The following is a 26,361-nucleotide window of genomic DNA, read 5'->3' on the forward strand; positions in this document are numbered from 1 at the left end:
CACCTCTTTTGAAAGTGTCCTTTTGTACTCCTGGTGCTCAATAATTATCTGCTCCATCTTTTTCCAGTGTCTGAAGTTTTTTTTTTTTTTTTTTTCCTCAAACATGTTTATATACAAATTGTTCCTGCCTCATCCCATTTTCTGCTCTTCTATCCAGTGCAGGCTGCCTTTAGCCGTCTCCCTTCCTCCTGGGCTAACCTGACTTGCCCATTGGTGTCTGCTTCAAATAACAGCATCTGCAGCTGACGCGACGCCCCCACTACACGACGGCCTCTCACTCATTGCTGCTCCTGAGGCCATGGGCCTGTAGTCTGTGTGCATCTCACTTTAAAGAACTGGCTATTCGATAGTCACCTCCCCGTCTGTCTCTCTGACACTGTGAGTGTGGGGCTCTGTCCGGCTATAGGAGGCTAAGTCGACCTCTGTCTTCTGTTCTCCCAGAACATACAACGGATCTGGGTTTTCCTCGGAGTGCCCTCCTGTCTTCCTCCTGCCAGTACACAATGGTGCCACTGGGGGGACTTCCAGGTCACCAAGCCAGTGGGCAGCCCTACGTCAGTGGTCTCAGTGGACGGGCCTGTGTCAGCAGACTGCATGGAAGCAGGGGCTGCCCTGCTGCTACAGTGGGCTGCCCAGGCAGGAAGCCCAAACAGCACTGCCCAGGAGAGCTTGCACAGGTAAAGAGTTCCTGAGTGACAATGAACTGCCTCTCGGGCATGTCCCCCTGTTCCTCCAAGGCTGATGGTATAGTCAGCCACAGTTCATCCTGCTCACTGGTGAGCACTGGAAAGTTCATGACCTTTCATTCTTCCCTTCAAGCAGCGGGAAGACACCAACAGCCTGCTGAAGCAGCCTATTGTTAGCAATGGATATGACCTCCAGAACCAGCAGGTTGCCAGGTAACCAGGCCTCTCCCATTCCTGCTTCCATTCCCTTTAGTGCATGTCCAAAGAGCCGAGCAGCTCTCTTTATACGGGGATTCCCCAGTTTGCCATCTGTGCAGTTACCCCATGGGCAAGGTGCTGTGTGCACTGTTATTTCTCAGCACCTGTCACTCACTGGCTCACCGAAGCCCTTGAGGTAGAACCAGCCTTGCCTGTAGGCCCCTGAGCACCCATTTTGCCGCCTCCCACAATAAAGCTGAACTGGCACCAGCTGAATTTGGTGTGGGACCTCCTGATGTTTACAGGGGCCCAGTGTGTGCTCTGGGCCTGCTCTAATACACTTAGACGATAGGTGTCAGCTTGTGAAAGCACAGGCCCATTCTGTGTGACCTAACCCACCCCATCTGGTCTTGTACAATGCAGAAGTACCAAATCTGGCTCAGAAGAAGGCACTTTCTTATACACACTGCCAGATGACTCAACTCACCAACTGCTCCAACCTCAAGATTGCTGTCACCTCCAGAAGCAATCTGTCACCACGTGCCAGACAGCAGTGAGGAGGGCATCCGAAGGACCTGGGCTAGAAGCTTCATGGGACCCTCCATATCATTCAGGTCAGCCAGGGGCAGTGGGGAGAACTTGCATGATGGGGTCACCCGTAACCCAGCAATGACTTCGAGGAGAAAGGACAAGGGACTTCTTGAAAGAGTGTTTGGGAGTTGGGGTGGATGGCCATTCATTTGCTACTAAGGGCCTAGAGAGCCCCAAAGGCGTCCCAGGTCAGTCTGACTCCAACACTATAACTGTGGTCTTCAAAGGCTGAGAAGGCACCCTCTACTCCAAAGGAAGAAGCCTCTTTGGCTTTTGAGATTCAGGGCCATACAAAGTCTTTCTCTCATCACATGGGGGCCTCTCTGATCCCTGGCTCTGTCATGTCTTAATTAGGGAGTGGTACTTACCAGCCATGAAGGAGCCATGATTATACACACATCATCATTGTAACTGTGCACACCCACAGAACTTGCTCGTCAAGTGGCCACCCCTGCCCATAGCTCCCTCTCTACCTACGTCAAATAAATCTGCGAGGACTTACTTTGGGGTACTTGGTACTTCAGAGGATTTGGTGGTGTTTCTTAGCTCCTGGGGTATGCAGGCTCAGCCATGATGACCCTAGACCCTGTCTCTAGGACACGAGATTATAAAAGGCTGTCAGCTCCAAAGCCAGACCAGTCATCCTAAGAACAACATTTGTTGGACAAGGGGAATGGGTTGTGAGGTAGAACACAGTCTGGCTAGAGAGAGCTGGGCCTCCCTTTGTGTTTTGTGTGTGCACAGCTGATGGCTACATGCTGAATGCCTCATAGTCTAAGGTCTTTAGTCCCAACATAGGTGGCTAGTAAGGGTCCTGCTCACTCAGGCCCAGTGTGACCAGCTATAGGTAGAGATTAGTTCAGGACTGTTTGATGAGTCTAGATTCTAATGTCTTCTACTTTTCCCCCCTCACAGGACCACGGTGCTGTTTAGGTCTTGTACCCGTTGAAGAAGTAGACAGTTCTGATTCCTGCCAAGTGGGTGGAGGAGACTGGTGTCCCCAGCACCCTTCGGGGACCTACACAAGACAGGAACTTGGGGTGCAGCTCTCTCCCAGCCCATCAGTTCACGTGTCCTTTGAAACACCACCTCCCACAATTTAGGCTGAGAAGCCAATATGCCAGAAAGACTATATATTGTTTGTTTGTTTGTTTGTTGACAGAGAAAAATTGGTATTTATTTTTCTATTATAGCCATATTTATATATTTATGCACTTGTAAATAAATGTATATGTGTTTCTATAATTCTTGAGAGATATTGAATCCTACCCCCTTCGGGCACAAGACAGAAAACAAGTGGCTTAGTAACTGGAGACCAGTGGAAACCAGTATCATAGATGCTCAGGCTGCAGATGGACCCCTGGGAGGCCCTCAGTGAGGTTGGAAGACAGACCCTAAGCATGCTGTTCATGAAGAGCACAAGAAATAAGCAAAGGCCACGGTGCTGCAGACTGGACACACCCGGACACCACTCAGATGTGGTGGCACAGAACAGGTTTCCAAGATGCCAGGAGAAAAGCCCCAGATGTGTACAGCACTCTAAGCATTAACAGCCTCCCAGAACCAATAATCGGTGGCAACATATCTCTGTAAAAACAAACACTGTAACTTCTAAATAAATGTTTAGTCTTCCTTGTAACCTTCATCTTAGTCACGCATGAGTCAGCGTTTTCTTTAGACGTTGGGAGTCTCGTAGCTGGAGAAAAGAACTTTCCAAAAGAAAATAAATAAATAAATAAAAGAACTGCTCCAGATGATTCCCGACCCGTCAAGTGATAAAGTCTGGAAATAGTAGCAGATGGTTTTCTTTCTTTCTTTCTTTCTTTCTTTCTTTCTTTCTTTCTTTTTTTTTTTTTTTTTTTGTCTTTTTAAACAATGAACCCTGAGTGTGGATTCATGTAAAATGACATTACAAACCGTTCGCTCCAAGGAGGAATGCACAGGCAGGAAGCAAACCCACTGTTCTCTTGCTGGACTGGAGGTAAGCGTCTGCCATATTGAAGGGATGAAGTTAATTCTTCTGCTGTAGGTGTGTGTGTGTGTGTCAAACGACCAAATATTGCCTCTAAAGCACCATTTAGCTTAGGGCTATGTTATACCCCATTAACATGTGGTCCTTAACTGGTTCCCTTCATTCTAAAGTTACCATTGCTGGAGGAGCTGTCTCTTTTCAAACCAACATTTATTTAGTGTTGTTGTGCAAAAGAAAGAAAAAGAAAAAACATCAATAGAGGTGTGTGTGTGTGTTTGTGTGTGTGTGTGTGTGAGAGAGAGAGAGAGAGAGAGATTTAAAAAGCTTTGTGTGATACAGAGAAACTGAAAATGTTAATGCCAAGTCTTCATACATTTTGAGTATTCATTGTGCGGAGAGGGACTGCATATTATGAAAAGTTGAAATTCAGCCTGACACATTTAATCTTCTTAAGAGTTGTATCAGACTGCATTTTCTCCAAGGATCTGCTAAACAGGATCTAAAGGGGACTGGATGCCGCCTTCGGGTTGGCTGGGATGTGTCCGCCATCTGCTGGCCTAAGGGAGTACTGCACCTAGCCTCTGTGGACATCCGTCCTCAGGGCAGCATGATTTTCAGGAAGGCAGTGCTTTTAAGGTATTTATAGAAATAAGTGTAAGGAACATGGGAATTATAGGAGTGTGAGATCTAATCCTGGAGGAGAAGTAGTAAGTTGTGGTTTCCAACACGGGGATTGAAGCCTTTAGCGGTCACTTCCAGGAGAGAGGTGGGCAGAGCTAAAGTTTGCAGTCTTTGCTTATACAGCTCAAATCTGAGTACGCTTCCTGTACTCTTCCGGAACAGTCAGACACTAACGGAGTTTCCCAGGCTTCCTATGATCCTATATACCAGGTTTGCTACCAGACCCCTGAGCACCACAGACCTCCGAGCACCACAGACCTCCAACCTCTAGTGTGATAACACATTTTTAAAGCTAAGTTTTGAGGCCACTTTTTATGCATTGGGGAGCAGTGAAGGCTCTGATTGACACCTGTTTGCTTTCATTGATGAGAGCTGAGTGTACAGACCAGTTCACTTCAATCCACTCCATGTATGAAGCAACAGCTAATTTGCGTTGCCCTTTGTCTGCCCCCAACGCCCCACAAGAGCAGTACAAATCAGACAGATTCTTCATGCTGTGTTTGTATGCACCATGTATACCATGTCCAACATGAACCATAGGTTAGGATTAGGTTATTCTTTTAAGTAAAATGTTACTACCTACCAACTTACCAAAGTAGACAGAAAACACGCAGATCCATGGATGTGTTAGAATTATATCAGAAAAAGAAAAAGCAGGGCCCAAGAACATACAGAACATACTTTAACTCTCACTTCAACACCATAAAAAGAAGGGCATCTAACACTGTGTGTGGGGGGAGCAGTCTTTGGCCAGTCATCTGACTCCCAGAAAGTGTGCCCTGGATTACTGACATACAAAGCATTCTAGAAGCTTCTACTGGGATGCTGCCATAGGTACATCTGGACCCAGCCCTGAGCCAGCATTTCTGCAGATAGGGTCAAACCCCAGCATTGCTTCCAGATAGCTAACTGGGCTGGACGATGGGGCTTGGTTCATCAGGACTTGGCTTCCAGCCGTCTACAGCACGTAGCCGTCTTAAATGGCTGCATCGGTATCAGCTCCCTTGCTGCCTCCAATGAGGCCTCTCTGAGCTCTGTGGCCTCTAACTTCCTCGTAGCCATTTGCAGACACACGTACTCACAAAGATGACATGTTGCTCTGTGAAACGTCACCTGTGACCTGAGCTCTAATACCGGCCATCAAGGGTATAGAAATACCAATAGCCTGCTGTGGAGGGACTTGAGACTACTCCATAAATCGCAGAGGATAAAGCTGATGCACCTTCTGATCCAGAAAGTACATTCCTGAGTTCAAAAACGTCACACACAGTCAAAAGTGGCTATTAGAGTTGGTACCTCAATCGCCTGAAAATACAGGAATAACTCGGGTGAAGCCTGTCAGAAGGTAGAATTCTGACGGAGTAGCAAAGAACCCAACTAGAGCAAAGCTTCCCTGACTGACTTGTTTGGAAAATGTGAACCTCAGAGTTGAGGAGGTTTCAGAAACTGGGTGACTCAGGGAGCACCTCTGCCAACCCAAAGCGAGCTGTTTTGCTGTGTCTGTCTGTATGTCCTCAGTCCCGAGCCCTCAAATAACTGCCTTCTGAAGTCAACAACAGCAAAGTTACATTGGCATTTCTCATTCTGAGTTATCGTTGGCGGGATGGTTTGCTTTTTTCCCTCTTATGTCCTTTCACAGACTATTAACACAAACAGTTTATTTTCTAAAGATCCAAGGACCGAGAAAAGGAAGATTCTTCATGGGTTGCTGATAGTTTTTCTTGCCAAAGGCTACATATTCTGAACACCAGAGAAACAGATACGTTTCTGAAAACACATCTAACAGCTGCTTTCTTGCAACTCCGAGATTCAGCCTTCTTCATATTCATTGTAGGGGGAAAACAACTGACTTGTCTCAGCACAGTCCTAAGTATGCATTAGTGTCACCGTGATTTCTAACCTGGGGAGATATTGTGGAGTCACCGGGCAGGATTTCCTTTCTAAGTTCTCACTACTGTTCACTCAAAGCAAGAGAATTTTTGTGGGTGACGGGAATGTAGACTGGTGAACTCCTCCGAAACCCTTGGGTGGAAATGATAAGACAGCAGTCTTAAGAGTCCATGGGCTTCATTTCGCCCTCTTGTCTGGGTGTGATGGGAGGAAGAATAAGTCCCCCCTTCTTCCGCAGAAGTGCAATCTCTTCCTTCAGAGCCGCGATCTTTTCTGACTGGGTTTGGACCAGTTCAGTGATCTTCTGCTTTGCAAGTATATCTGCTTTCCGAGGGCCCTGGAAGGCGTTTCCCTATTAGCGAGAAATTAAAAATTAACAAACAAACTCTCTTACAGTCCATTTAAGCAGCAACTACCCCTTCTGGAGACATTTTACTTCTCCATTAAAGCCTTACTCACTGGGACCCAGGTAAGATACAAAGGCAAGTCAGGCGGGATCGAAGATTCGAGAGGAGCTCTTCATACCAGAGTCCAGCTGAGAGTCAAGAATCCCAGCACAATCTAAATCTACTCTGAAAGTTGCCTTTGTAGAGGTAACAATCCTTTTACAGCTATTTCAAGAACACACGTTAAGATAGACATGGACTATGCATAAAGTCAAGGAACACGTGACCTTAGGGCGTCGTCTTTCTTCATTCCTCACTGAAAACCTGTGGCAAGAAGTATGGACTTCACGTCAGCTCCCGTGTGCCACCTTGTGGCCCGTGGTTTCCTCTGCCTGTGATCTCATTTTACACCGTGAATAAGGTCCCAGCGGGATGCACATGCTGTTCCTCAAGGGACCGTAATTTAGAAATACCTGGTTTAAATTATTTCCAGGATTCTTATAGGAACTAGAAAGGGGGCGCAAGGGGACTAAGAAGACAACTTATGTTTTTGCAGACACTATGGAAGATGCCAGGCTACGAAAGGACAAGGCTCACTTTGGTGAACATTTATTGAACAAGAGTTAGCACCTATCACATACTCTGTAGTAAGTACATTCTCAGGCTCAATATGCATTCCGTGACAAGTTGAACCCCTCAAAAAAAAAAAAAAAAGACTAGTAAGCATTTAAGGTGCCCACTTCCTGCCACATAAAATAAACACATTAAAAATGGACCCCGACAGCAACCAAAATCAGGGAGCATACTGGTGTCATGATTTGTGCCTGTTAACCTTCTTCTCCAAGACCGAGGTGAAGTGTATTGGCATACAAGAGGCATTTGATAAAGCTAGTGCCCGCTGGAAGCCGCTCTACTGCGGCTAATGGTCAGTGTCCAGGGACAGATGGCCTGGCAATCATCCAAGCTCAGGGACTATTTAAAGGCCAGGCTTTGCCTGGCTTTGGATTCTGCATTGTGTTCAGAGGGAAGGGACTCACCTGCTGGTTCTGCATTGTGTTCAGAGGGAAGGGACTGACCTGCTGGTTCTGCATTGTGTTCAGAGGGAAGGGACTCACCTGCTGGTTCTGCAGTGTGTTCAGAGGGAAGGGACTCACCTGCTAGTTCTGCAGCGTGTTCAGAGGGAAGGGACTCACCTGCTGGTTCTGCAGTGTGTTCAGAGGGAAGGGACTCACCTGCTGGTTCTGCAGCGTGTTCAGAGGAAAGGGACTCACCTGCTAGTTCTGCAGCGTGTTCAGAGGGAAGGGACTGACCTGCTGGTTCTGCATTGTGTTCAGAGGGAAGGGACTCACCTGCTGGTTCTGCATTGTGTTCAGAGGGAAGGGACTGACCTGCTGGTTCTGCAGTGTGTTCAGAGGAAAGGGACTCACCTGCTGGTTCTGCAGCGTGTTCAGAGGGAAGGGACTGACCTGCTGGTTCTGCAGCGTGTTCAGAGGGAAGGGACTCACCTGCTGGTTCTGCAGCGTGTTCAGCCTGGAATCAAGCTTCTTCTTCTCCAGGCACAGGTCGTTCATCTGGTGAAGCTTTTTGGTGTGCTCCTTCGTCTTCATCATCAGGTCCCAGCGCACCTGCGCAATCTTTTCCTGCCGAGGAGGGAAGGGAGAAAACACGGACTGAGTGAGTTCGGAGAGGAAATGAAGAAAACTGGGCATCCAGTTCAGTCAGAGTTATGGTAGCTCAAAGATAGAGTGTTCTCCGAACACGTTAGGTTTGGGGTTCATTACTTAGAACTAGAGAAAGAAAATTAAGTTTAAAGCCAATATTGTGAAGGGATCACTGTGTGTACATAAAAAGATAACCCAAAGCCAGTTTGAACTGTAAACAAAAATGGTTGCATTGGGTCTGGTTTGATGAGAGACAAACGCTTGCTGCTGGGCCTAATGACTTGAATTCCATCATCAGGATTCACCTGGTAGACGGTGAGAACCAACCAACTCCGGTAAGTTGTCCCCTGACCTCCAAGGCTGCAGTCTCAGTGTATGCACACACACAGAACTCTATAGGTGTAATTTATTAATTTATTAATGGTGCTGGGGATTGAACTCAGGACCTCGCCCGGGCCAAGCGAGTACTATCATCACTGAGCCTCAGTCCCCAAGCCCTAAATGTGTTTTCCAATTTCCAAACTGGAATAGAAAACCAGAGCTATTAGGCGGACCAATGGGAATTCTCGGAGAACAGTGGTTTCACGTCCAAAGCCATGTACTTTAATGCATCACTTGGCTCTTCAAGATAGACAAGTCTCTGTAGTAAAGAAGTAAGACAGGCCCCCGGGTGCTGTGCAGAAGCCCCACCAGGACTGTGTAACTCCTCCGATGGCCGCTCCCCCTCGCCTTACCTCCCACATCCTTAGCTCCTTTGCATTGGATAGCTCCTTCCGAAGCTTTTTAATCTTCAGTTCTTCAAGGGTTGTGTTAACAGAAAGCGTCTGGAGGGCTTCCAGGTCGATCACGCGGCCAAACTTGCTGATCATCAGCTCCCGGACAGTTTCTTCCATCTCTGAAAAAGACAGTCACTGCCTTAATCTCCGCAAGGCTCCAAGCCGATAAGAAATGAGAAAAAGCTGTAACTAGAAGGAGACAAGGGGCTGCTTTTGCAAGACCGTTAAGATTTTTGTTGTTGTTGTTAGCCAGAGGTTTCCCCTGTGGATGTTTGCCTGTTGTTTCTTTTGCTAAAAATTCTGGTTCATGAACAGCCCTTTTCATTTTAAAAGCTTGTGTAAAATGAACGTGTTTTTCCCCTAAGTGGCTTGTAAGCTCTGATCTTCTTCCCTCCTCAAGTACTGCCTGTCTCCAGCTAAAGTATTAAGTTACCTGATTTATCTAAGTGATATCTACAGGATCTAATATTAAGAATGGAGCAAACACTTTCTAGAACTTTCCATCTGTGATGGTTGGTATATACTTCGCCCGGGGAATGGCGCTATTAGCAGGTATGGCATTGTTGGAGTAGGTGTGTCACTGTGTGAGTGGGCTTGAAGCCCCTCTTCAGATAAAGAGGTAGAACTCTAAGCTCCTCTTGTACCATGCCAGACTTGCTCCCACCTTGATGATAATGGACTGAACCTCTGAACCTGTATGCCAGCCCCAATTAAATGTTGACCTTATAAGAGTTGTCTTGGTCATGGTGTCCCTTCGCAGTAGTAAAGCCCTAACTACGACAACATCTTACTCTGAGCAGACATTACAGTAAGGCCTTGTGGGCCTTCTCTGCCCCATTCTTTTGCCACTCCCCTCCCCATCTCCCACACCCCTTAATGTTTGGGTTATTAATTAAAAAATATTTAATTTCATAAAATATAAAATTTAATAAAAATATTTAATAAAAAAATTAAATGTTTTCTCCATTCCACATTTAATCTTGGAATATAATAGTAAACGAAAGAGTCTTTTCCATGGGCTGCTAAGATGCAATAGCTTTACAGGATTCCAAAGTAGCATATTAGCTAGAATGCATATAAATGTGTATTTCCTTTTAAAGAAATGGAACACTAAACACACCACTGGCAATAGCAGTTCTCTCTGAGTAAGAAAAACCAAGAGAATGCAATTTTCACAGGCGGTGCTACAATACTGTCAACAATAAGTTGGGAGGTACCTTTATTGGATTCACTTTGTTTTGATACTTGATAACTTATATATAAGTTCCACATACCAAATGTTATAAAGTATTTTAAAAGACAATTATCTTCTCACTAGGGTTGTTACCCATCACCTTAATTCCAGGTAGACTACAAACACAATGTAACATTAATAATAAAAATCTAAAAGAAAATAGAATTTTAAAACCATTGACAAAAATTATATACATATAATGTGCCATTTCTGGAAGGTGAATCAAAAAAGGGTCAAACTGAGCTAATTAAATATATTAGTTTACAAATTCATCTCCCACCCCATTGTGGTGTGTGTGTGTGTGTGTGTGTGTGTGTGTGTGTGTGTGTGTGATACTTAAAATCTATCTACTCTCTTTTTTATGACTTATTTTTATTTTATGTACATTGGTGTTTTGCCTACATGTGTCCGTCTGAAGGTGTCAGATCCATTGGAACTGGAGTTACAGACAGCTGTGAGCTGCCATGTGGTTGCTGGGAATTAAGTCCAGGTCCTCTGGAAGAGCAGACCGTGCTCTTAACCTCTGACCATCTCTCCAGCCCATAAACCCTATTTTCTAACAATTTTAAAGAATTCAGTCATTGTTGTTAACTAGTCACCATATAGTATATAAAAGAATACTTTTGAATCTATTTCTCTTGTTTCTCTAAAGTCTTGTAGCACTGAACCAACATCTCTTTCACCCCCCAACCCATCCAACTGGCTTCTGCTAACCATCAAACTCTACTCTATGCTTCTGAGTTTTGTTTCTGTTCTTTGAGGCAAGGCCAGGCTGCGTTCAACTTTGTAAAGCTCTTCACTTAGTTTTCTTAAAGTTGAGATGACAGGTGTGTGCCACCACTCCTGATGATTCATCATTTTTTATAAATCATAGATTAGTAAAATCATATGGTGTTTTATTTTTCAGTGCCTGGCTTATTTTACTTAACACAGTACCTTCCAGGTTCATCTATTCTTTTGTAGAATGACAGTAGCTTGGTCTTCTTTAAAGGTTATAGATACTAGTATTAGTAGTAAAGTAAGTTTGTTATGATTAGTACCACATCTTTTTGCCCACTCATCTGCTGGTGGAACTCCTGGGTTCATTCTGTATCTTAGCTGTTGTAAAAGCCCTGCACTGAATATAAATATATATTTTATATATTCATATATATGTGTATATTTTGAAACTGGGTCTCACTATATGAGATTACATAGCCTTACATAGAACCCAGAGAACCTTTATGCATGTATGCATGAGGAATCATGAATCAAAATCTCACTGTGACAATCTTAGATGCTCAAGAGGTGACTGGCTAGGCAGATATGTTAATATTCATAAAATGGGATGCTGCAGTAGTAGCTAAAAAGAATAAATTACTCAAAGCAATAGGAATAAGTCATGGTCTAGTGAAATGCACCATACACTCTTGAGTACCATCAGAGAAGTATGCTGGATAGGTTTCCATGCTGTGTGTAAATATGTGTAAATATGCACACACATCATGTGTGCATCTATGCCATATGGCAGCCCGGAGGAGGGGCATACAATACTAGAAAGAGGAGGGGGTTTTGTTGGGTTTCAAGCACGGGGACTAGTACAGCAGAGATGATCATACTATTCAGTATTTTCTCACACACGAAGAGAGGCAGACGGTATGCCACATCTTTCCTCTTTAAAATAGTCAGTGGGAGGTATTCCGTTTCCTCTCCGTCATGGTGGGCTGTAGGGAGGTAGTTCTGATGATTTGATTGGGAATCTGCATGTCCATACACTAAAGTCCTTGACCCCAGTTGCTTCTTGATCAATCTATAAAGATGTCAGTGGCTAATAATTGAGTAGAAATAAAGAGGTAGGATTTCCAGGTTCCCGCAGGCTACGAGAGAGGAGAGGGCAGAAAGAGGAGAATTGAGATACTTGAGGGAGAGAGATGGAACAGACTCAGAGCTGCAGGGGAGATCTTCCAAAATGTAGGCAGAAAGGCAAAGCGGCCCACGAAAGGGCAGCCCGGCAGCATCTTGGGCAGCAAGACCATTGGGCTTCACAGAAGGTAACCCAGCTACTAAGTTGAGTTAGAGATGTCGAGCTGGAAGTAAAGAGAAGGGCGCACTAGCCTCAGGAGGCTTAGAAAAGCCCAGCCACTGAGCCAGAGAGGCAGGTTAAGAATGAGCTAATGTGTGAGTCTTTCATCCGAGAATCTGAGACAGCTCCTGGGCGGGCGCACACCCGGACAAACTACACAAAACACTGCGTCTGCGGCTTTTGTTTTCTAAGATAGAACCGGCCAGCTGTTAGGTTCCTTTTGAGCCAGTACGAGTTACTAATGGTCCTCTGGCTGACACTCACTGTTGATGGTTTTCGACATCTCTCTCTTTTCCCGGATGAGCAGCTTCCGTCTCTCCCTGCATTCTTTGTTAAGTTTTTGCTGCTTGGCATTTTCCTCCTGGAGCTGTATGATTCGTTCTTGCAGCCGATCGAGGGAGTGGTTGGAGAAGACCAGGGTCCCGGAAAGGTCTTCAGGTACCTCCCCAAATACCACATACTCTATCTATGGAAACAAAACAAAGCGGGTACAAATCAGAGCCAAAGCAGACACAGACCAGGCTGAAGGCAGAGAAGAGATATCCTGGTTTCTCGGTCCTGTTGTTTTCTCACCCTAGTGACAGTGACTAGGTAAACAGAAAGTTGTCCTCGGAGAGAAAGCCACATTGGGTCTTTCTGGGAACAGCAAACTTCTAGAATAGGTCTTGCCTGATATCCACTTCATAACAATGGAGCAGGCATTTCAAGGATGACATAACAAACTGTTAACAAGATATCGATAAACTGAGTGGTTTTTTGCCCCATAAAAATGGTCTCTTCTCTTAACCTGACAAGAGGCTACAACAAGCCTTTCTCTTCTTATGGATATGAATTTCCACAGCTTAATGTAAATTATAATTCAAGTAGACAGTGGAAATGTATGGTGATGGGAAAAAGCTTTTTTTACGAAGAACATTCTGTCCTGCCAGGACCTCCCTTACTAATGACATTGAGGTAAGGCTTCCGCCCACTGGTGCACAGCTGATTAAAGATGGATGGCAATGACTTGTGCACAAGACCCAACATCTCAACTTGTAGCCATTTCATTCTGACGAATGGGCCGGTGAGGTGACTGTGTGCACAGGGAAGCATGTGTGCCTTGGTGCTTTCCTTAGTTAGAAGTCTGACTGGCTAAGAAGAGTGAGGAATGTGCTTCTGTACAAGAATGGCCCAGCAAGGGCCATGGCACACCACTGGTGAGTCACGAATCTTTCTCTGGGAAGGTTTTGGTGGGACACTGTTTCTGCCCCGATCTTGGGGTCACCTGGTGGAACTTGAGGGGAATGACAACCAGCAGCTCATTCAGCCTCTGCTGCTTCTCTCGCTGATAAGCCTCCAGGGCCTCCTCGGCTGCATTCAGATTTGTCGCCACGACTTTTACCTGGACAAAGCCACGGGAGAGATATTGGCATGGGTCGGTGAAAGTGTAAGTCCCCAAGGAAAGGAAGCACAGTGGGTAGGGCACGTTCTCTGGGAGACCATGACCCAGGGCCCACGTCTACAAGATCATTTTCCTCCTGCCCAGTTAGGATGCACCCTACCTACTCAGCCATTCCTGTCTCCTACAATGGTTAGTGCTTCCTAAGAAAAAAGTCAAAAAAGAAAAAAGTCTCCCTCTTTCTTTCTATTTTCTATAGGTAGAGCAGGCCTAAAGCCCTAAAGCAAAATATCTTTATTGGAATGGTAGATGATTTTGTTGTTGATGTTGTTGTTGTTTTTGTTACAATCACCCAAAGAAATTAAAATTTTAAAGTGTATTAAAGCAGGAAGCTACCACTTCCACAAAGTATACTCCTCATCGCAAAAAGAAAAAATAAAGAAGAACAGTGTTCCTGAACATTTTTATTACAAAAAATATTTTTAAATTCACTAAAAGCTAGGCGGTGGTGGCACATGCCACAAATCTCAGCACCCAGGAGACAGAGGCAGGTGAATCTCTGAGTTCAAAGCCAGCCTGGTCTATAGAGTGAATTCTAGGACAGCCAGGTCTACACAGAGAAACCTTGTTTTGAAAACCAAACCCACAAACAAACAAACAAACAAAACCAATAAATAATCAAATCCACTTTTAAAAAAACATTCTAAATGTGAATCAGGTTGAATGGCATTGTTCTAAACAAGATCTAAACAAGAGTTTCTCCTTTAGAAAGTCAAAAGGGAAAGGAGGGAGGTTGCCAGGTCCCAGGAGTTTGCTTTGTAACCTCCAACACACAATTCATCTTCATCTTATTTCTAAGAAGGCTTCATAACTAACACACTAACCCAGTACTTGCTGAGTGTTGCTTATGCAGGCACACACACTAATTATATAATATATGCCATGATATCGATTGCTAATAGAATTATGTCATCAAAACAATTGGGAGACAAATGAGTGGTGTAAATGTGAATCCAGAGAGCAAAGGGCTGCTTGTGATCCACGGGGAGAGCTGAAGGGACTCTGGCCAGCTCCAGTGTGGCAAGTATGGCTTTGGCTGGCCTTGCCGTTCTCCCCATTCCCTCTGCTTCGATAAAAACAAAACAAAACCATTAGACTAGATTCCTTAAGCTAGCACCCAAGGTCATTCTCATAGTTGGCCACTTCCTTGTACTGAGGCTGACCACCAAGTCACAGCTATCAAATTAGTGAAGTCCAGCAATGAAAATGCCCCTTTGACTCACCTAATTAACATGTCCAACTAAAATTAAACACCTCATCCAAACACATGATTTCCCATATTAATTTTATAAACCATGGTTTCCCTACATGCCCCTGTCTCCTTTCCAGAGAAGTCCTCTGTCCCGGGGGACAAATACCCCTCCCCTCCTCCCTTGTTCTCTTCTCCTCTTCCCTCCTCCTCTGTCTCTTGTCTTTGTCTCTGATTCCTGGCCCGCTGTCCCTCTGGGGCAAATAAATCCCATTTTTGTTGAGAACTTGGTCTTGGGGTATCCTGAGCTGATACTTTTCCTTTCAAAGGCTGTTGATAACGTCTCTGAGAAGTTCTATGACATAGTGTGGGTAGATAACATGTTGGAAGACAAGAAGGGAAAACACCATGCCTTTTTGGAGATTGTATCGTATTCTTTTTTTAGGTTATCAACAATTTTCTTTTCTTCAACTAAAGCTTCTTCAATGTCCAGTCTTTTCTCTCGAAGCTGGAGGGCCAGTTCAAAAAGACTTGCATCACAATCTAAAGAGAGAGTTAAAATAAGAAGGCAATCCTGTTTGACAGAGAATGTGATGATACAAGAGACGCGGAGCTTGGAGCTTTCGAATCAATATCAGCTATTCACAGACCCACAACAGACTCTGCAAAGAAAAACATTACTTTCCTTCTTTTAAAAGCAAAGTTAACAAGGTTTGACTGTGTGACTCTGTGTTTGTGTGTGTGTGTGTGTGTGTGTATTTGCATGTGGAGGTCAGAGACCAACCTCAGAGTTATTGTTGTGTAACAGTTTCCTCCAAGACTGAAGCAGGGAATCTCCTTAAGCACCAAGGGAAACAACTTCAAATAGCTCCAAGAAATCCCTGAAACTAAATAAGATTCACTAAATCTCTCCCTGCCAGAGTACAGAAATTGAGTCGACTATCAGACAATCCAAGCTGCAAAGAAGACTGAAGCCAGACCGATCTGTCTGGAAGAAGCAGAAGCCAGCTGAGCTGCCTAGAAGAGGTTCTTGGAAGTCACTTGCAAGAGTGACTTGGAAAAGACACTCCCCAATCTGTGGAGGTGCCTGCCGACTGTCCAGAGTGCTCACAGGTTTTGTGAGCTGTAACTCATGCTGGAATGGAGCTGTCTTTGAGTCATTTTTGCTCCTGTAAGTAACCCCTCACCTATATTCCCCTAGGTAACTCCAATAATACTTTCTGGTTCACCAAATTGGACTGTGGTGGTATTAACCATACTTAGATTTGGTGCAGGTTCCTTATCTGGGGTGAGTAGACATATATGTTGCATCTCCACAGGAAAAGTTTTGTCACACAACAATGTCTTCCTCCTTGTTTGCTAGTAAATTCACTAGGCTCACTGGCCTTTGAGTCTCTGGGGTTCTCATGTTTTTGCTACCCTGTCCAGTTTTATGTAGGTTCTGGGGACCCAAACTCAGGTACTAACACTTCTTTGGCAAGCATTTTACTCAATGAGCTATCTCTGAGCCCAATTGTCTTTATTTTATAGGATAGTCTATAATGAAGGAGGAAAACCGCCATTAAGGAAAGTGACAGGGTATGTGATTCAATGGGCTTCAAGTGCATGCTTTTATTTGGGCTGTGTTACACAAATGCCACATTTATACATTGAAGAATAGATAAAAGCATAAAATAAGAATATTGAAATAGAACTGTGTGTATGTGACTCATGTCTGTAATCCTAGCAATATGGAGACGGGAAAGGAAGGGATGGAAGTATAAGGCCTGGCTAAGCCACATAGTAAGACTCGGTCTCAAAAACCTAATGGCTGGGACTGAAGCGCAGGGGCAGGGTGTTAGCCTAGCATGGATAAGAGCTTAAGTTTTACCCCGCCCCCCAACCACAAAACAGGAGAGCCAAGTGGGATTTAGGAGCCATTAGACTGGCTGTGTGATGTTCAAGCCCTCCAATCCCACTGTATTGTAACCAGGTGAATCACAAGGTTTTATTCTACTCATAAATATTGTACATTTCTAAATAAAATTCTTGTCTTTGGGCTGAAGAGATGTCTCAGTGGTAAGAAGATCATAAATGCTCTTGCAGAGGACGTGGTTCAGTCACTGGTACCTCTGTCAGGAAGTTCACAACCACATGTATTTCCAGTTTCTGGGGGGCCCTCCTCCGCCTTTGGCCTCCATGGGCACTTTCATTCACATATACACACACACATATATACACACACTTACATGTACACACACATACACACATACACACACATGATGAACACATATACATACATAAACACACATATATACACACACACACATGCACACATACACACATACTCACACATGATGCACACATACACGTACATACACACATAAACACATACACATGCACACATGCACACATACACATGCACACACATTCACATGCATACACACATACATACACACATATACAAACATACATACACATGAGCACATATACATACATACACATATATACATACATACACACATATGTAAACATACATACACATACAAACACATACACAGACACACATATACACACACATAATTTCTTAAAAAAATTGCAAGGCTCTTGTCCTCAAAATTAAAGCAACTGATAAACTAAATGGAATGGATTTTCTCCATTAAACTATTGACTTACAAAGATTACAAGCATGCTGGCCTAATGGCTCTGGGATAGTTTCACTAGTCAAAAAAATTACCAACAATTTCCAGGAAACCAGATTTAAAATAAAAATTTTGAGTGAGTTTGTCAAAAAGAAAATATTATAGTATGTGTTATGTGCACACATGTACATGTGCATGTGCGAGTGTGTGTGTGTGTGTGTGTGTGTGTGTGTAAAGTAAAATTTGCCATTTATGTATAAAATGAAAAATTGCTACATAGTTCATAATATCTCTGAATTAGCAGTTGGTTTCCATAAATTGACTTTCATTATTAAAACCAGTAACCTGGTTAAAGGACTGGATAATAATAGTGATAATTTTCCCAGAAATCCCTCCCAAAGTGCTTGTAGGCTTTACTGCATACATTTAAAACTATTCTTACATTTCCTTGCCAGAGAGCTGATAATAGAGGAGGACCATCTCTGTGATGATAGCCCACATTCACACTACACAGAGGACACGTGGCTTTGCCCAACTTACTCGTTGGGCAGATAGAATCATCGAACACGTCATCCTCCGATCCCGACTCGTCCTCGTCGCTCTCCAGGCTGGACTCCTCTTCGCTGGACTCCTCGCTCTCTTCATCTTCGTCTGAGGTGAGAGAAGATCTTATTAGGAGAACAGATCCTACAGTACCAACCATTAAAGACACAGATCACATGTCCTGTCCTCAGCTCACTGAACCCAGTCATAGCAAGAGTGCCACTATGGTAGCGAACCTGAACCCTCCCCAGCTGACAAAATCCTCTAAGCTCCCCTTTCCCTAATAGCTTATTCCTCTGGTCTGCCTTCAGTGAACATTCTGTTAGATTTTAGTTACCCTATTTGTTAGTAACTTCCTGTCTACTGGTTGGTCCCTTGCTCTTCTGTTATGGGCTATCACTTATTCCAGAACTAAAGTCTGCCTTTCCCTACCCCAAAGCGTCATTTTAGCAAGCCACTTGGAGAGTCTATGTGATTGCTCTTCAGCAAGGGTCACGAGTGACTTTTTATTATTATGCTGTATATGGCATTTTTATAAAATAGACAAATGTCTGAATATCATCACCAAGGTAAGTGATTACAGACCCCTTTAGCATGTTCCATTTTGCTCTTAAAATACCATGGGAACATCTATGTACCACACATCATAAATTTGTGATTCTTGTGTTATGGAACATCAAATTAAACACAAGAGACAGATCTTTACTTTTAAGATTTAATTTTTCATTCGCTCATTTGTTTTTAACTATGGCCTTCCACATGCTAGACAAGTACTCTACCACAGCTTTACCTATTCCTCCTCTAATTTAAATTTTATTATAGTGATTTTTTTTTAAAGAGGGCATTGCTAAATTGTCCAGCAGACCAAACTTGTACCCATTTTAACCACCTGGGTAGCCAGGGTTACAAGCCTATATTTCTGTTCTAGGCTTTATGTACATTTCTAAAATCTAAAATCTCTCTGAAAATTAAGTAATTTGCACCACCATAAAGATAGACCAAAAATATTTTAACTCTAAATAGCTTTACATAGGCTAACTTTTCTGGAAAGAAACTAGACCCACTTTTCCTCAATTCTCCCAGTAAACATGGCTAAGCATTATGTATTAGACAAATGTAAGATTCCGAGAAACAGAGAAAAGTAAGCAAACCAGCTACATGCCCTGAAACCTGAAAAGCAATACTGTAGTAAGTTCTCTGAGTCATACGTGTCAGACTTGGAGGAAAAAGAGTTGGCACACTAGATACACCAACTGATGCAAGCAATGTAGAAAGGTCCAACAAACACTCCCACTTGCCAAATGATTAGAAACATGGCAACCTATCAAACTGGAAAAAGATAATACTTCTGCGATCAAATAAAAAAGAAAAACCATCATCACCTCCATCCATATCAAAGTCAAAGGAGGAGCCTAAATTTGTGTTCTCACAAGGCTGTAATGAAACCTCTTAATGTTCCCACTAGGACTGTATCAAGGTATTTGGGACATTCTCCACAGCTAGCTTATAAACAACTCTTTAACTGCCACCAACATCAAGATCACATGGTTTGGACAAGAGTTGTGGCACATGAAGCAAGCAGAGTAAAAGTTTGAGGCCAGCCTTGTCTATATAGTTGTTAGTTCCAGGGCATCCAGGGTTACACAGAGAAACTCTGTCTCAACAAACAAAAAAGAGTGGATGAGTAGCCTTGCACGTCTCCCATCTTGCAGAAGATGACTAGAGTAGAGTCAGGGCTTTCACTACTAGCCATATGCATCAAGTTTATCTCTACCACATTGTCAGTAAAGACTCCATGTAGTGCTAGAACTCATTCCCATACACAGAAGTAACAAGGAAGACTCACTTTTCTTCAGTGACAATGAAGACTGAATGGTACATATTTCTACTTTAATAAAGAGACAACAGATGATCCCAGGGGACAACCTAGTCTATGGCAGCTTTGGTAGGGAAGTCTGAAGGCTCACCTCCCAGAAGATATCATCACAATAACAATGGGAAAGAAAACACAATGGTTGATAACACTAGACCTATTCAAGTCTACTACATGGTAGCTGCACTGTGTCAGACTCACCAGAGAGTCTCCTAGAGATTGTATTAATTTTTCTCTGTCACTGCAATAAGATATCCTGGCAGAAGTAATTTAAGGGAGAAAGGGCTTATTTGGCTCACAGTTCCAGGCTGCAGTCCATCACACAAGAGAACTGAAGGAGCAATGGCTTGAGAGAATTAGTCATGTTACTGAACCCATAGAAAGGGCAGAGAGCAATGAATTCATGCATGCATACTTATGCTCAGCTTGTTTTCTTCACTGCTAAACCATTCAGAATCTCCTTCCTAGGAAATGGTGCCACCCATGACAGACGGGTTTTCCCATCGCAATTAACATAATCAGGATAAATCCAAGTGACACACCTTTAGACCAGCCTAATCTAGACAACCCTTCACTGAGAACCTCTTCCCAGATGACGATAGATTGAATCAAGTTAACAATTAAAACTAACCATTGCCAAGGGGAAGCTGTGACTCTAGCCTCTGCCTCTTCCTATGTATCTAGTGTCCCATCAGAAGGCAAGAACTGTAGGCTCTCCACCATGACCAGAGCAACCAGCATCAGCATCTCTGTCAGTTACAGAGTTGTGATGGTTAGATATCATCATTATCAGCTTGAGTGGATTTGAACTCACCTAAGGCATACATCTTTGAGGGTCTCTGAGTAGATCTCCAGAAAAGCTTAGCTGAGGGAGACTCACCTGAATGTAGAAAGCACCATCCCATGGGCTGGGGTCCCAGGCTGAACAATAAAGTAAATAAGAGGAAGGGACCAGTTCTCTCCTCTCTCTTTTTCTTGTCTGTTGACCCAATGTGACTTCCTATCTCCTGAGGTACCTTCTTGTCACTATGTTCTACGTCCTGGAAATAAATTCTTTATTTCTTACGTTGATTCTGTCAGATATTATGTTACGGAATTGAGAGAAGAGTGAATGCCAATATTATTTGTGGAAATCCTAGTTACCTGGTGGGGTACTGCTCCCACTGTACAGAAATAACATAGAGTGTACCCCATATATTCTGACACTTACATGTACAAAGAGATTCCATCTTTCTCTAATAGAATGGCATATATATATACATATTTAATATATATATAAGTTTATAAATGGTATATGTGCAAATACACATATAATATATGAATATATTTATATATGTATATGTATTGGTCATTCTATTGGAGTAAAATACATATATTATATATTTACATATATACATATATTAATATATAAAAACAGTGAAAACATGGAGATAAAAGAATGAACTGTATACACTATATACACTGCATAATGTACACTGTTCACAGAAATGTACATTAACATGGCAACTTTGCGGGGGGAACTGTATGAACTTTCCTCAAAACTGCCATGTGATCCAGCGTTCCACTCCTGGGTATATATACAAAGGAAATGAGACTCAGGGGCAGAAATACCTGTGTGCTGGCGATTATTGTGCCACTATTTACTATTGCCAACATACCGAATCAGCGAGTCAACAGATGAACAGATAGGAAAGAGAATATTTATACACGCTGGAGTCGTACACAGAACAAGTGTCAAGTGTTTCCTGTTATAGATGAGAATTGGACAAGAAGAAAAAGAAAGGCCCATGAGTGGGGCTGTTGAGAACTGGGGAAGGCCTTAGGGAGAAGGAAGAAGGCAGCCGAGCGGTAGGAGGACTGTCCACAGCATCACGTGTACATACTGTGTGAAAAGTTCAATGAAGTTTTACATTCATGAACTTTGCTGGAAAAAGAAGCCAATTCCTTAAGAAAACTGAACTTGCCACCCAAGCCCATCTAATATAAAACAATGGCTGAATATCACTGAAACTATTAACAAATTTTGCTTCATAATTTAACCCCACCACCAAGTCTTCAGTTCCAAATAGCTTCACAGGTAAATTCTACTAAATGTTGAGAGAAGATATAGTATCTTCTAGAAAAATCAAAGGTGAGAAAAGACGTCCTAATTCACAGCTTTGGTGAGAACCAGAGATAGAAGTGGGCCGGGCAGTTCAGTGTTAGACACCTCCATTCCTGTCCTTGGCCAGAACCTGGGAATGGCTGTGAACCTGTCCCAGCCATAGGCTAGTGATGTCAGAAAACATTATGGATCCTGGTCTGGTTTCTAGTTATCTCTCTTCCCCTGGATGAGCTCCTGTCCAGAAGCCATATCTGAGGGTATGACTAACATTCCAGTCCAGACACTAATTTATTTTGGTGAACAGTTGTGGAATGGGACCTCTAGGTTTTCTTGGTGGAAATGGGTTGTATTAGAGACAACCTCAGAGACAGTCACATGTGCTGATGTCTCATTGAGGAATGAAAGCTAAGCTCTTCGGCTTAGAGTGTCTGACCAATAGTGGGCCCAAGTTTGAGTTCTCTCCACTTTTCTCCCCATGTCTTCCTTCTTCCTGCAGTCTATGTTTTCTGACTTGTCTGTAGTCTGTTTGTTGCCTTGTGTGTGCATGTGTGTGTGTGTCTGTCTGTGCATGTTTGTGTCCGTGTGTCTCTCTGTATCCATGTGTGCCTCTCTTTGTGTGCCTGTGTCTCTGTTCTCTGTCTCTCTCTCTCTCTGTGTCTGTCTCTGTCTCTATGTCTCTCTGTCTCTCTGTCTCTCTGTCTCTCTGTCTCTCTGTCTCTCTGTCTCTCTCTCTCTCTCTCTCTCTCTCTCTCAATATATATCTGCCACAAATGTTGTAGGTAGCATGAAGACAGAGATGGATTGTGTCTGTTTGCAGTGTAGTGTGCTTTTCTGAATCATTTTGGGGTTTCTTCCCTTGTGAAACACTGTTAAATATTTCTATGAAGAGTCCCTAATCTCTTTCTCCCACACCATGTTTTCTGTGCTGTTTAATGAATACAGAGTGAAGCCCTTCATTAAAGATACAACTACTAGGGCACATATTCTCTCTCTCGTCTCTCTTTCTCTTTGTGTTTGTCTGTCTCTGTCTCTCTGTCTCTGTCTGTCTCTCTCTCTTTATGTCTGTCTGTCTCCATCTCTGTCTCTGTCTGTCTCTGCTGTGTGTGTGTGTGTGTGTGTGTGTGTGTGCGTGTGTGTGTGTGTGTGTGTGTGTTGCCTGTCCTCCTTTTGCTTGCAGTTGTCTGCTGTGTGACTGCATGCAGACCTTTAGTACTGAACATACCTATTTCCTTTAAGGATATATGGCTTTTTTGTTCTGGCTTTTTTGTTCTGGTTAAACAGGTATATAAAACCAATCATAATTCTGTATGTTAGCAGTAAGCTTGAAGATACTGAGAGCAAAATATGATCTTATGCACAGTCACTCATATTAGGAAACCATGCAGCTGTAAATCTTACAAAGCAGAGGCATGTGTTGCGTGTTGAAATAACATGCTGATTAATTGACAAGCATGCAAGGTCTGTCCTGAGACATGCAGAGCCAAGCTGATAAACAGGTTTAACACAAATGTGTTAAAGAGTCTAACAAGATTTCTTTGTTGTTATTCTAAAATATGGAAAGATTAAGGAGCTGGAGAAGCTAAAACCATTTTGAGAAAGAAGACTCAAGTGAGAGGAACAACTGGTCTACCTGATTTCAATTCTTACTATGCAGCCACAATAACAAAAGGGGTAGGTCACTGTAACAAAACAGAAAACCCAGAGCAATATCCATACACATAGACCCATACAACAACTGTGACACATGATTCAAAAAAAAGCAAAAACAATTCAAAGGACAGAGACACCCTCCTCAACAAATGCTGCATGTGTAAAGTTACAGATGGAAAGAAAGTTGTGAATCATATAGCATACAAAGGACTAGTCTCTAGAACACAGGGAACTCAAAATTCAATACCAAGACAGAAGGTCAAGCTTACCAATCTTACTTAGACATGTACAAAAGCTGAGGATAGCTATTTCACCTAAACTATCCTATATTAACTCATACCAAACACACACACACACACACACACACACATGCATCCACCACAAATGCACAAACATTTGAGTACACACCTGTGCACACATACATGCACCACACACACTTCAGTTACATATATATATATATGTGTGTGTGTGTGTGTGTGTGTGTGTGTATGTATGTGTACACACGCACATACACCACACAAATGGATTCACACTTCAGTTCTTCAAACACACCCAATCAGCTTACAGCCCCTGTTCTTTAACCCTACAGTACTTCTACATTGCCTGAGCAGTAAGTAGTAGGTGAGAACTGTGCCAGACAGAAAGCTCAGTTATGTCTCTCTTTAGCGTTGACAAGAAGAAATGGGCTAGCACATGAGGGAGAAACACAAACCAGCATCTCCTTCAACTTCCTTCTTCTTAACCCGCTTAATCTTCTTCTTCAGGACCTTCATGAGGAAGTTTGCAAATTTATTATTTTCTCCAAGGGCTGATTGGAAACCGGCGTAGAGTGCCTTTTCCTGCTCCTGGAGTTTGGTGATCTCATTCTTTTTCTCTTCCATCTCTTTAAGAGTTTCGTTTATTTTCCACTAGAGGGAGGGAGGGACATAACATATGTTTCTAACAAACTGACTTCAGAGTGTAATGCCTGTTCCAATGCAAAGCTGGAATCTAAAAGATATTTTTGAACTTCTTATAGAAATCTATTTCTGATGTTTCTAGAACTGTTTGATTAAATTTACATTTTTTAAAAATGTCACTCAAGTTCAGCATCTTTGAAATGTTCACCTTTGTCCAAAAAAAAAATCTAAATTAAACAAATTAGAATTTTGGGTTGGTTTGGTTTTGTTGTTTGTTTGTTTGTTTTTTTTTTTTTTTTTTTTTTTTTTTTTTTTTTTTTTTTTTTTTTTGAGTCAGAGTTTCTCTGTAAAGCTCTGGGTGTCCTGAAATTTGCTCTGTAGACCAGGCTGGTCTTGTACTCACACCGATCTCATTGCCTCTGCCTCATTGCCTTTAGTACTGGGACTAAAGGTCTGCACCAGTACATTAGAATTTTTACTGACAGTCAGATAAAATGGTACTTACAGAGAAACATAGTCACAGATGTGAAGCAGTGCACCTAACATGGCACAGGCCCAGCATTCATAGCTGGATTTCTTAATGCCCATCCTAGAGGATTGACCAATATCTCCAACTCAAGCCATGATGGAGTGCCCACTGATGGGAGCAGTATCTGTGACCAGACACGTGCCTCAAAAATGACTGTTCAGAGTGACAGCATCTGAAACCTGACCCTGCAGAATCACCTGAGAATAAGGTGCCACACCCAGGCTTGGAGAGGCATCTGGAGGCCCTGGAAGGACTGCCAAGGGAGTGGAAGCTGTAGACAATAATTCAACTCTGTGCCCCATTCCTCTCTCTCCTTTACACCTACCCCTGGATCTAATGCTCAGTACCACTTTAATCTCTCTTGCCCCCTATCTTCCTCTTTTGATCTTATCTGCCCCTGTCCTGCCCCCAACCCCTTTCCCCAAAGTACACAGGACAGCCTGGTAGGCAGGGTTTAACTTCCTGAGACTTTCAATTCTTAGATGATATGACGGTCTATTTTTATCTCTCTCTTCTCGAAGCCACTTTACCCAGATCTTTCTTTCTTTTCAAGGTAGTTAACAGTATCCCCATTCTTATTCCGCAAAAGCAACCTACAGATCAATGCAATCCTAAACAAAACTTTGATGATATTCTTCACAGAAGTAGAAATCTTCAAAATCATAGGAAGTATAAAATATCCTCACAGCCATAGCAATTGTACACAAAAATAATTCTTCCGGAGAGATCACCACACAATGTTTCAAGTTAGAGTTATGATGAAAAAAGATCAACAACAACAAAAAAACTGAAACAACAACACAGCTTAGTACTGCTAAAAAATTGGGCATGCAGATCAATAGAACAGAATAGAAGACCAGATACAAGTTCACGTAATTATAACCACCTCATTTTGACAAAGATGCCAAAATCATCATCAGCAAATGATATTGAAGAAAAAAATATATCTATATCTGTATCTATATCTAAACCTTTATATTTACATAATCTATATCTATATCATCTATCTATATCTATATCTAATCTTTTATATCCATGTAATCTATATCATCTATATCTATATGTAGAAAAATGAAATTAAGTTCTTATCTTTTACCTTGCCCAAAAGTCAACACCAAATAGATCAGACACATCAACCTAGGGCATGAAAAAACCATGCCAGATATGGGATATCCCTATAAGTTATTGTACAGAAAGACCCCAGAGGCTACCAAAACAAAATAAGCCACTGCCATCGCTTTTAGCTGGCCCCTATAACAATATGGTGGGACTCTATTGTCAAAGACACCACAAACTTTGCTTGCACAACATGGAAAAAATCAGGCTGTGACTGACCTCTCTGTTGGCTACCTTTCTCAGTGCTGGAGGGGTTTTGCGA

At 42.8% G+C, this 26,361-nt stretch overlaps 2 protein-coding genes across 2 annotated transcripts in view; one reads left to right on the plus strand and one right to left on the minus strand.

The window, feature by feature from the left end:
- BOC (BOC cell adhesion associated, oncogene regulated) overlaps positions 1-3,039 on the plus strand; it is a 73,484-nt gene extending 70,445 nt beyond the window's left edge. Inside the window, exons 16-19 of the mRNA XM_080919641.1 lie at positions 442-677; positions 820-899; positions 1,308-1,498; positions 2,391-3,039. Of these exons, the coding sequence (XP_080775767.1) occupies positions 442-677; positions 820-899; positions 1,308-1,498; positions 2,391-2,578 (695 nt within the window). The 3' untranslated portion in view covers positions 2,579-3,039. The remainder of the gene's footprint in view (positions 1-441; positions 678-819; positions 900-1,307; positions 1,499-2,390) is intronic.
- Positions 3,040-6,178: 3,139 nt separating this feature from the next.
- CFAP44 (cilia and flagella associated protein 44) overlaps positions 6,179-26,361 on the minus strand; it is a gene marked incomplete at both ends in the record, with an annotated part of 71,600 nt that continues 51,417 nt past the window's right edge. Inside the window, 8 exons of the mRNA XM_080919508.1 lie at positions 6,179-6,370; positions 7,910-8,044; positions 8,800-8,960; positions 12,402-12,603; positions 13,402-13,518; positions 15,177-15,307; positions 17,926-18,036; positions 24,268-24,463. Coding sequence (XP_080775634.1) covers positions 6,179-6,370; positions 7,910-8,044; positions 8,800-8,960; positions 12,402-12,603; positions 13,402-13,518; positions 15,177-15,307; positions 17,926-18,036; positions 24,268-24,463 — 1,245 coding nt within the window. The remainder of the gene's footprint in view (positions 6,371-7,909; positions 8,045-8,799; positions 8,961-12,401; positions 12,604-13,401; positions 13,519-15,176; positions 15,308-17,925; positions 18,037-24,267; positions 24,464-26,361) is intronic.

The sequence above is a fragment of the Micromys minutus genome, assembly GCF_963924665.1.
Source record: "Micromys minutus genome assembly, chromosome: 7".
In the NCBI taxonomy this organism is placed as follows: Eukaryota; Metazoa; Chordata; class Mammalia; order Rodentia; family Muridae; genus Micromys; species Micromys minutus.